This window comes from Lipophrys pholis (genome assembly GCF_963383615.2).
Source record: "Lipophrys pholis genome assembly, chromosome: 2".
NCBI lineage: Eukaryota > Metazoa > Chordata > Actinopteri > Blenniiformes > Blenniidae > Lipophrys > Lipophrys pholis.
The window spans coordinates 25220721-25233358 of NC_137636.1; the positions used below are offsets into that span (position 1 = coordinate 25220721).

The 12638-nt window shown below is 40.0% G+C and overlaps 1 protein-coding gene across 1 annotated transcript in view; it reads left to right on the forward strand.

Moving 5' to 3' along the window:
* Positions 1–2926: 2926 nt before the first annotated feature.
* Positions 2927–12638, forward strand: part of dok4 (docking protein 4) — a gene marked incomplete at both ends in the record, with an annotated part of 31115 nt that continues 21403 nt past the window's right edge. Inside the window, one exon of the mRNA XM_080458628.1 lies at positions 2927–2992. Within this exon, the coding sequence (XP_080314754.1) occupies positions 2927–2992 (66 nt within the window). The remainder of the gene's footprint in view (positions 2993–12638) is intronic.

Sequence of the window (12638 nt, forward strand, 5' to 3'; positions counted from 1 at the left end):
ATAACTTTTCAAGGGGTATGACTCGACTTTCAATTAAATGCATGAAGATTTAAACATAAAAAAGTGTAAAGTCTCAAGATTGATAAGGAAGATGAATCCTTTTTTTCGTCTTTATGACAGTTAAACAAAGCCCAAACATGATCTTTTTATTATTCATTTGTTTACTGGGTTCAGTCGTGCCATTCCCCTCGCTGACTGTCACTCACTGTCGCTCTCTGAGCTCCACCCACAGCTACTCCCAGGAGGAGACCTCTATTATTCTAGCATTGCCAGGAAAATACAATCAAGGACTCTAGAAAGAGCTCTCTGAGCCGGTGAGGCTATACTTCTCTGGTAGCTGAAGGGTTCAAGCAGATAATTGGCAATAATCAGGGGGTTTGGCTCCAGACAAGACAATTACAACTGAATCCTTGTAGTCTGAATTTGGTGTGAAATGTTTTGAGCAATTTGTTGCAAGTTGTGTTTCTGGGCGTCATCTTCCTGCGTCTGTTGTGTCATTGTGCAATTGGCGGAGAAATCTCTGAATCCATTAAAATGTCTAACTTTGTTTGAATGAACCGCATTTAAAATGTGATCTGATCTATATAGAAGTCCCAAATGTAGACAATCACAATGCTTATCCTAAATATATGCAATCATGCGTATGGAAGAGCTTCAACCCGATTATTTAGTTGATGATCCAAGGTGCACAGTTTTCCCATTTTCCTTATGAACTGCTTCACAGATTGTAAAAGCATCTCTTCTGGACTCATGTTTGGGTCATTCAAAAATGTAGATTTTCTTCACTTGAGGTGATTTTGTAATAGGTTTCCTTCTACTGAGCGTCATCCACATTATCCTGTGGGATATATTGATGAACCCCACAGCTTGTTTTACCTTTTTGTTAAGTGATCCAAGCAGCCACATATCATGATGCTCCCTCCACTGTACTTCACAGTGGGATTCTTCGATATCGCAAAAGCATTTCATTCAACTGGCTCAGGAGTCCACGTACATTTGAGCCTGTTTTATTGAATTTTGTAACACAGTTGTTGTGTCTGGTGTTTTTTGGCAGCACTGTGAATGTTGAAAGTGAAACCTTGGAATGGGAAGATCCTGCACAGAGCGTGCTAAATTGCACTTTCACAATAAAAATATTGTGCTTCACTTTAAATGGATTTTTCAGGTTGTTTACAGAGAATAACACCATGGGGGACTCTTCACACAAACACGGGCATTCCTACTAGGTTTTCTATGTGCTTTAACCCTCGTTAACATGAGAACATTCCGCTTGAAACGGTGACGCTGAGCTCCCACAAGTACAAATGTGTTATTGTAGTTAGTCTCCAAAAGTTGTCAAACATTTTGGAGAATTTGAGCAAATAAAGCTTAATTGAGTTAAAAACAAGAAAAGTCAAAATTGTAAATTTTGGGTACAACATGGAAAATATTTTATGAGAAAGTCCCCAAGCATAAAATTTGGTGAGCCAACAGAAACGATTCTCTTCACAATAACTGTTGCATCTCTTTCTGTAGGCTGAGTCGCCTTGCATCATTATTTCAAACAAGGTAAAAACAGTCTTGAGCTTAAACAATATAACATTTTCAGAGTTAGCACATTAACCCATTGGATTAAACTCTTCCTGTGGGGGAAAAGTGCATGATAATCCATGTTTATAAAGGCAAACGGATGGATGTTGGGTTTTATGTCAGGATTTTCAATGCAAACCATTAGGAGGTCAGGTCCAGTGTGTTGTCTATACTTGTGATTCAGACATCAGTCAGATTCTACCAGGTTGTGCAGAGACGTAGGAAAACCCTCAGCGGATCAGTCTTAACACCACATATCTGTGTTGAAAAATTGCAGACAATGAGATGCCATCTGCTTTGATGAGTCATAACCTGTTAGGTTGCAGATCACTGGATCCTTTTGTATTTCTCAGCTGTACAGTGAGATTCAAAAGTCCAACACCAAACACTGAAGCTCACGTTAATGATTGGGAAAAAAAAAAGATTCATGCAGCTTTAAAGGGACAAATGAAACACCCCAGGATACTGGATTTCTGTTTACACATGTGTTTTCACTGCAACCTAATATTCCCAGCAGCAGTGGAAAGTAATGACTGCTGAGAGGAAAAGATGAAGAGATCAGTGTGTTTGAAATGCAAATATAACAAGATAGAAGCAGGAAACAAACATGGCAGGACGGATGTTCGAGCTGTGACAGCAGACCTGACCTCAAATCTCTTTATTCTCCACGATACAGCTCCTCCTACTAGATGCCACATTTTCTGGTTTTCTTTGTAGTGTTTCAGCTCACTGTCGTGAACAAATGCTCTTTCACTAGATTTCATTCATACAGGCTGAAGCAACGGAAGGCAAATACAGCCAGACAGCAAATAACTGCATATTACACAGAACAGCCAACCAGCCCTGAGTTTGCAATGTGTTCCACCAGCATGAATAATGGAGGATAATGTTGTGGTACTCCCTCTTCAATGAATAATATATGTATATTTATCCATTCCTACCTTTCTCTATGTCTTTGTCTGTCCACTTCCTAGAGGTGCCCAGAAGGGAGTGGAGAGAAGAACCATTCTGGGATGAATGAATGAACGGAGCTCAAAAGAAGTGAAACAGAGGAAGAACGAAACACCTCCAACCAGGAAGAACAAAAGAAACACAAACACAAAGACCTTAAACAGAGGGGAAACGTCTGGAGCTCCATGAAGGCGGACAAAAACTGAGTTCTGGAATTTTCTTTTTTTTTATAAAAGAGGGAAAAATAAAGACTCAAAATCTTGAGCCGGACTGAGAGTAGTAGTGGTGAAGAGGCTGGGAAAGATCTGGAAGGGTAAGCGGGAAACGAAAGATACTGTTTGAGGGAGGGAAGAAACATCTGGATGGTCTCCTCGGCTGCGGCCAGCAGGTTTCCTCCCCTCCGAAGATGGCCTCCAACTTCAACGATATCGTCAAGCAGGGCTACGTACGCATGCGCAGCCGCAAGCTGGGGGTGAGTTCACATCAAATTCATCTCAATGCAACAGTCTGTGGAGCACATCATAACACTAATATCCTGTCCCAGTCTGATCAACATGTTTATCCACCGTCAACGATGATCCGTTATAAAGTTGCTCATTAATAAAGTTGTTATTGGAAGCCATTGTTTCTAAAAGACCGCTGTGACTTGTGGCATTGTCTCCCAATTTAATGAAGAGAACACTTTGCGTGTTTAGAGCAATTTCAGAGATTTGCTTCTAATTGTGTCTTACGTATTGGAAAATGATTGCTTTTGTCAGTGAAAGTTGTCGATCATCCAGGTCATGGTATATCCAGTTCTTCTCCTGAAGGCACCTGGACTTGGTTGAGGTTTCATCTGTTAAAAGAAAAGTTTTTTTTTTAATTTTTGAATGAAAAGTCTGAGAATTCAGGATTTATCCTTTTTTTTTGTCCATTTTGATTCTGTGAGTTTTCGACGCCTCTGGTCGTTTGCCCCTGAACAGTTCTACACTATAAATCCTGAATCCCAGACAAGCTCCTTAGACCTGACAAAGCTTTTCAAGATGAGAGAGAAACTTTTAACAAATCCAGCTGCCTTCAGGACAAGAATTGAAATGATTGCGTGTACCTTGTGAAAAGACTGTGAACTACGTTGTGCCAAATTATGGCGCTGTTATGTGGTGGAGAGGATCGCCCTGCAGATTCAAGGTTGGCTGTGTCGGCCCCATCTCCAGCTCATGTGCCAAAGTGTCCTTGTGTAAAACGATAGAGCTCCTAATGTTTGGTCAGACCTGTGCATATTGTTATTTGTATACTGGCATGTCCTATAAATGAAATTTCTGTATAATTTCAATCATCTCCATCACTTTTTAAATCAAAATTGAAGAATTTATACTCTGAAATTGTGCATGACCTCATATTTTCCCCGCTACTGGATGTTTTTGCACTAATGTTTGTAGACACTCCAGAGAAAGAAAAAGTAATGCATTTCATGTGTATCTGTAAAATATTCAGGGACATAAAACCACAGTGAAAGAGCAGGAAGTTAGCAAGTCACTACCTCTACCTTACTGTAGGGGGCAGTGCTGAGCTCACAGGTCCATGCTTGTTCTTCTGTTGCTTTACTTTTACTCTAAATCAGAATCAGGTTCAGTATGCGGGCTTGGCTTATTGTTTTTGTGAGTGAAATGGAACATTTGAGATCCAAATTTGAAAAATAAAATGGACTTTAGGTCAAAAACTGTTGAATTTAGAACAAATTTAATTCAATATTGATTCCATAATACAGTCTGTATTTTTAAATCAGCTTTTTTATATAGTTAAGAATATTTCCTTAATAAACCGGAGTAATGATCAACTTTATTTTTAGCTGATTTCTAGAGTTTTTAGTTTAATCTGAGTCAGTGGTCGTGGTATATTATGGATGGTTCTGATGTGACTTCACTGATGTATTTTTAAAAAAGATGTTTAATGAGATACACTTCAGAAACAGCAGTCAGTGTGGATACCGGCCATTGATTCATCAGAAAAGACAGATTCACTATTAATCTACTGATGCTGCTCAATCTCCTGCTCAGCTTTTAACCTCTCTCGTCAGTAACTTCTAGCTGTATTAGCAGTTTTACTACCAATTATTGTAAGTTTCTTTGAGAGTTTATAGTCCCTAACTTTATTAGCCAGCGGTTGTTGATTTTATAAACAGTTACGCCTTCACTATGTCGGGGCAGTCTGGATAATTGATTGATTATATGAAGACCTAATTTAAGTGTATTTCCTGTTTTTATTTTTCCATTGAAATTTGGCTTCAATATATTACTGCTTTGTGTCTTTAAGTGCCACAGTCTGACAAAGCCCAAATGGAAGGATATTTCATTGACGCTTTAATTTTTTATATATTTTTTTTGCATCTAATAATGCTAATTATTGCCAAATAATGATGACAAGCACATACATACTGCAGTATCCTTCCTTAAATATCATTCGTCGGATAATTTTGCATCTGACCAGCTGCTTGTGAAAGATGTCCTTCTCTTTCTTTGTTCATTTAAAATGACAAAGTTTTTATTTTGTCCACTTTAACCATCTTCACAAACTATTCAATCAGTCTATCCACCCATCTGTTTTATAAAAGAGGTTTCATTCTGTCTTTGCAGCCAATTTTAAGTTTTACTGCGACAGGCTGTGACATTTTTCAGAATTTCAGTCTTCAGTGGATTTTTATGTTACATGGTCCAAAAGTGTCCGCTTTGTAACACAGAAAAGGCGAATTTATGAATTTTCTCAGTGGTTATATAGAAATTCTGGACCTTTTCCTAGTGGGTATACGGCGTATACCTGCGTATCACGTAGACTACACCACTGGGTCTTATCTAATAGATAGTTTGATGCCTTATTTAAAAATGAAGATTCTGCTTATAATACATGTTGTTATTCTATTCTTGAAGTGACATGGGAAATTAATGGAGCTGAAAGAATAGAATTGCTTCATGTGGAAGTCCTACCCATTGATAATTTAAATTTGCTAAAACAGCCTCACATCTTCTCCATGTAGCTATATGATCAGATCATTTGTTTCTGAAATCTGGACGTTAAGTAGGCAAACTTTAAAAGTAGAAAAATGACGGCTCTCCCAGGTCTTTGATGTCTTCAAGGTGTTGCTTAAAGCTTGAGTAACTGGCTGGTTTCATTTGGCTTCACGGATAAATAAATGACTGCAGTGCCTCCTATGAATATTGCATGAAAACAGTATAAACTCAAAATTTGTGTAAATATTTAAAGTTTAGAGCGGCCTTCCCTTTGATCACGGCGACATGCCCCAGCCTCTGCAGGGAAATGTCATGCTTGACGTTTTCCTGCGTAACAAGTTCTGTCACTCAGCATCCGGACAGTCCCTGAAACAGGCGTATTGACTGAATGAGAGGTGTGGCCTTGTTGGAGTTTTATGACTTGATATGTTATTAAATGTCCTGGAGATGACGGTGTAGTTTGACCCGGTGTTAACAGACTGATTCCACCATCTGCTCTGTGTACTTCCTGCCCGTGGGCTCAGCTGCGTCGGCTGCAAAGGGAATGTTAATTTTATGGGCATGAGTCACACATTCAGGCCGTCTAGGCAGCAGAATTCAACTTTGCATGACTCATATTATGGAAACGAACACTAATCAATTTGAGTCAGGTTCGGTTCACCCGCTCACTTCAAATAATGGAGCCGGCCGCTATCGCCGCTCGCAGAGCCGAATGAACAGCGGCGCTCACCTCTCCCAAGAGACCCATGAAATATTAATTCCTCTCTGAATCCAGTGTTTAGAATGTCACCCGAATAAAGCTGATTGTCCTTAAGTTTTAGTCCAGTTAATAGTTTATTTAAGAAAACATCTGGCAAGGGGATAATCATGTTAAGTGACCATTTTGGTTTTATTGCCTTTTCTCCCGTTCACATGTGGCTGAATATAAAAGACGTTAAAGAATTGCTCAGAATTGAGAAATATGAAGTGTATCTCTGTGTCCAGGTTTTCAAAACCAGCACTATCTGGTGACATCCACCCCTGATGTTGTAAAATGTCTTATCGGATCTCTGGTTGAACACCAGGCTTTGCGACACGTTATGTTTATTGACAAGCTTTGGAAATCAGATAAATGAAACAAAGCAGGTAACCTCTGAAGGCATCTGTTGTGTTCATGGTGGGATTTGCTGAAGATTTCCTCTCTCTGGTCTCCATATCTGCTTTTTCTGCTTCACAATGAAATTATAGTTGGAACAGTAAAGTCAGATGTAGTTTGTTGTCACCTTCTGTACTGAGGCCCATGTAAACACAACAAGGAGGCTTTGGGTTTGTTCTGATCCTGGTTCCATTGTTCTGGATCTGGATGATGAATGGATACTCTTCAACAACCTCTTAGACACTATATGAACAGAACAGTACTTGTTTTACAATGCTATATTGCATAGATTATTTTTCTGTTCCAGTTTGGCGTTTTTTTAACTAATGTCTTTGTTTTGATCTTTACCACTTCTCACAAATTTGCAAGAGAATTCACAGCATGTTGTAAAATAAAATGAACCAACCAATAGACCAAATAACATCGTCTATGCAATGGAACACAACACAAAATGGTACACAATACTAATAAACTGAATTATATAAAACGCAATATGGTGAAAACATTTATTGTGGACCAGATACACAATGAAATACTTATATACTCTACTTTGAACATGTACAGGTGTTTATGCTGTACTTATCTGAATGTTTTCATTGTTAGACTTGGCTGCGTGCGGGACTGGAAGGAAACAAGGGATTCATGTAATCCACCCTCATTATATTTCACTGATATCATCCTCAATGTGTATCTAGCTAAATCTATAACAGCCCGCTGAGCTGCTGCGTCACAGCAGGTCCAGTCTCTCAGTGGTAATCCCCGATCTTTTGTGTGTCAGCACTTTTTGAATTGCATGATGCTCTTCAGTTTGAACTCACAAAACATTTTAGAATTTCACCAATATTTTGATTGATAGCTTGAAGAATGATTTTGAAAAAGCTAAACAGAACATGAGCAACAAGGAGAGAAGAAACTAGATTTTGTCAATGAGAACACTCCAAAAGGACCAGACAGAGCTGCAGACTATTTGCCTAATCCAGTTAGAACTAGATAATTAGTTTCCAGTGTGGGATCCGAGGGACTCCTGACGATGGTGCCAAAGATCTTATCAGGCACTGAAGCTCCTCTTCACTTTTATTTGTCAGGAAAGAAAAAACATAAGTCCCTTTCTATGAACTAGAGAAGACCCGGGAAGATGCCCTTTACGTTCACCTTGAAGGCTCCTGCTATAATATATTGGCAAGAAAATGTGTGTAGAAATGTGCCATTTTGGCGAATATGTCATTGGAGATGGAGTTCACAGTCTCACTTTGAGGCAATCTGAGGGGAATGCAGAGAAAAAAAAAAGGTTGGTAAGCACCAGTCTCATTTGTAAAGTTTCTTTGAAAAACTTTCAGAAGTTGGATTGAAACAGAAATGTGTCCTTTCAGCTCTGATTTGAGTCGAAGCTCCGACTGCAGCTTGGGATCTTTGTCCTTAATGAAGTCACGGGTTCCTGCCACTCAGCCGGCACTGGGACACTGGACTGTGCTGGAACCATGTGCTTTGTGTGAAAGAGGCAGTGCTTTGACATAAAAAGGCTGGACAGCAGAGTCGGTGCAGATTATTTTCCTGCCGGGGGCTTGTGAGGACACAGTGAGCCCTCCTCTTGTCCCCCTCGTGGTGTTTGTCCTGTCCCAGTCCAGGCTTTGTTTGAGCGGCAAAACTTGACTGAGTGGGGCTCTAAGAAGGATTGTTTCCTGTCCTCCATCACAGACACACGCAAGTCTGGATAATCTGTCTTCATTTGTTCTCTTTACAATTTTCATCCCTTTTCTCGGTGGACTCTAATCACATTTAAAGGAGTCTGAGGAGTTCTTGATCTTGTAAAGTGAAATGATTGGTGTGTGAAGTTGTAAAGGCAGCGATGAAACAGTGCACACAAGTGACTGGAACCCATCTGATATGCATTGTTTCTATTCTTTAAAAATAACTTGGATATCGACAAAGCTGGTGTTTAATATTTTTAATCCAAAATATATATGATTTTACATCTCTCTCTCTCTCTCTCTCTCTCTCTCTCTCTCTCTCTCTCTCTCTCTCTCTCTCTCTCTCTCTCTCTCTCTCTCTCGCGCTCTCTCTCTGACAACCTCTTTGTGTTGGATTCCGGTGCTAACCGCTCCTCTTTCTCTCGCTCCCTTTGCTATTTAATTGCTCTGTGTCTCTTTTTCCCTCTGCGGTTTTCTGCCCACAGCTCCGATTCTTCACATCTCTTCCTTTTCTGCCTCATTATCTGTATCCCTCCTCTATATTTTGACCCATCCATCTCTCCTGCTCTTTTTTCTGGACTATTTATTGAATGTGCTACTTCAATCCACCACATAGTTACTTGCAGTCTCTCCATTGGGTCTGCACAATATAGCGCAAATCTGACGTAATCGTGATATCAACATGCACAATATACATATTGGGTTTTCATGCACTGTGCATTTGCATGTCAATATGTTTGGCCAATCAGACGAACGCCAGTGAGTAGACGCTCGCCCACTAGGTAGATATGGGTGGTTGAAGTCACAAAGTGTGTGGACAGAGCTTGAAGAGCATTGAGATAGGACAAATATGAGCAAAGTGTTGATTATGGGCAAGAGAAAAAGCATTAAGCAAGAACATTTCTCAAAGCACAAATGCATTAAAACAATCTCCCCAAGTGTGTTTATTGCAAGTCATATTGCAATACTATGACAAAATGATTGCATATTGTGTGCAGCTCTACTGTTTATACATAGATTCAGATGTTGGCATAGTGACTGTTAATGCAGATCAGAAAATATATAAGATCATTATGTTTCTACCAAGGAAACTCAGCTGAAATCCTTATCGTTGAATTTGTTGTATTGTAGCGTCTGGGAAAGTATCAAGAGTGATCTTGGCCTGACAATTGTTACAGAGAAGAAACAGACTGCTATAGGGATATATCCACAATGCAATATTTCTTTAAATTTACCTCAAAAGTGTTGCCATGCACCAGCATAAACTAATGAAGCTGCTATTGAAGCTCAGCTTGTTTCGTTAAATTTCCGTCCTCATCATTTCAGTCACTTTATTGTTCTGGAGCTTTCAAGAAGGCATTGAAACTTGGATATACATAGATTCATAAGCCTTACTGACTATAGTGCTGTTTTAAATAAAAGCTCAACTCACTCAATAATGCCAAGGTCACACTCAACCGCTAAGTATTGTAGCTGTAAGTAATGTTCTGTGTGGATATAGCCATACGTGTTTGGCTTTCATGATAGATTAAAAAGCTTGGCCGTGTGAGAAACACTCAGAGTCGAGCTGCTACTCCTCCACACTGTGAAACGCCACGAGAGGGGCTTAAGGAATGTGATTATAATGCCCCTGGTCACCTCTCGTTGGAGGTGGGCCAACAGGGAGGAGTCCTTGAGGTTGACTTTTGACCTGCTGTAGAGGTTATATCTCTAAGTTGACTTGGGATTGGCTCAGCGTCCCTGGAAAGAAACTGGAGGAAAATCCATGGGATGTATGAAAAGGACTTAGTTTGAATATCTGAATGTATCATTTGACCAGACTGGAAGCAGATGTGTCTATATGGATGGATTCAAGGGTTAATCTGTCATTCAAATGTACACAACCTTAACAGCAAAGTTAGCTGTGGTATGAGTTGCGATCATGAAAACAGTGTTTTAAATTAGTCAGTATCCAGGAAATAGGATCATACAGCTACAGATTTTCTGTACAACTGTTCTACTGACAACACAGTCAGAATGTGCAAAACACTCACACTATGCTATATAAGCAGGATAGTTCCACAAGTAGAGCCATCAAAGTCCAGCGCTGGACCCAGGATCTAAATTTAGTTTGGAGTAATGTCTCTACCCTGAAACAAGAGCCTTAGTGTCGTTTTTAAAAATGTTGTCTACTTTTTTCTGTCATCAAATGGAGGAAACATTTCTGGTGTTTTAAATCTGCCTTGTTACGAGGGCTGATCTCCTTTCCAGTGTTGTCTCAATGAATCAGTTTACAACGCAATAAAGAACGATCGCAACCAGCACAAGTTGAGCTTCCTCCATGTTTATAGTCCATCAAATGAGGAAGCTGCCTTCCATTTTGCTTTTATGGCATCGTTGTCGTATGAGTTTGGTCTACCTCTTATCATTCCCCAACCTCCCGGGACTGGAGGTGCAGTGTTTTTATGTAAATTACTTTTCTGTACATCATCAGTCTGCAGATGTAACATTCCTGGATATTTAGACCACAGCAGGAACGCAGACAACAAATGGTACAGGAACCTTTTGGTTCCTTGAAAGTAACTTTTTGTTCCAGATACTCTTGCTCAAAATGCTGCTATGGTTTGTTGATCTGATTCTTCAAATCTTATCCATCCCTCCATCAATCCATCCATTACCTCCATCCCTGGTACTTGCTGTGTAGTTAGATTCCTCCAACTCACCTCAAAGTCTCAACGTCTTCTGTGTTTAGCCCCACATATCCACTGGATGTATCATAGGTAGATGTGGACCCATAAAGGGTTTGAACTTGATAAAAAATTGATTTTCAGAGACGATAGCAGCCAATATCCATCCATCCATCCATCCATCCATCCATCCATCCATCCATCCATCCATCCATCCATCCATCCATCCATCCATCCATCCATCCACCCATCCATCCATCCATCCACCCATCCATCCATCCATCCATCCATCCATCCATCCATCCATCCATCCATCCACCCATCCATCCATCCACCCATCGATTGTTGCATGTCCTAAAGATTTTGAACAGTTCAAGTACTTGTTTTTTGTTTTTCTGTCAAATAACCTCTTGCATGTCTGTGTGAAATAAACCTTCTGGTTCTCAAGTTAAGCAGGAAGGTGAACTGTCTTAGAGTAACACTACTGAAGAAGGAAGCGTAGCTGTTGTCCTGTATTTTGTAGCAAGATGGAACTGCTGTATGTAGCTGGTGTGATCATATAGTAGTAAGTATTGTTGCTTCACAGTGGTAAACCCTGGGTTCATCGACGGTAAAATCCAACCTTTTGAGACAGACTTTACCTTTGATAAAAAGGCTCATGAAGGATGGCTGGATGTATTCATGGCTTTTTCGAAGTCTATTCTGTTTTATGGATCTGTTTCCGTTCACACAGAAACAAGATGTAAATAAAACACTGACACATAACCCTTGTGATCATTATGACTGCAGACTTCACTTCCCTGCCAACTCTCTTTTGATCTATAGAACACATTGTGTAAAGAAACGGATCTTTAGCAGTTTGTGAACAAATAACCAGCTTCTCTTTGAATTAGTGACACACTCAAGTCGGATGAACGCTAACAAAGCCTCACGTTTTTCTTTTTTGAAGGGGAAGCTTTACTCAGTGAGTTAACGCAGTGTAGTAGAAAACCCAGAGGAGGCACGGAGGCAGACACAAAGACAGAGGGGAGGGAAGGAATACAAAGAGAGCTACATGGAAGGTTATCCGAGTTACTTTCAGTGTCCTCGGGGCATGGAGGAGTTGCACAGCTGAGGTCCTCCTCAAGGCTGAGTAGATAGACTACCAAAGTCATGCTTAATTTATTTCAACAGGAACAACAAAGCCATGTAAAAAAAAAAGGAGGGGAAAAAAAAACTCCAGACATGCAGGGCTGCCTTTAACCAACTCTGGTTGTGTATTAGCCATGATGTTTCCGCACAACCATCTGTTCTTAGTTTCCTGCCTTCGTAGCGCCCCAGTCTTCTGAGGATAATGAACTATTATATTGATGAGATTGATATTGATCAGCCTCTGTATGTGGAACAAATATTTCAAACGCCAACACCCTCTTCAAACAGACGTCCTCTAAGCAAGCACAAAATCAATGTTTGGATGGTTATTAAGCACCACGTCAAAAAGCATATGTGAGATTTGTTAGGTTTTTTTCCTCCATCTGTCTATATGCATAGTTTTGCCTTTTGGGTCTGAGGAAACACTTCCTCATGTAGTGTTTCCCCCCCAACATTCTCCAGCAGTACAATAAATTTTCCATCCTTCAAATGCATCGGCACGGTGATGCGTTGG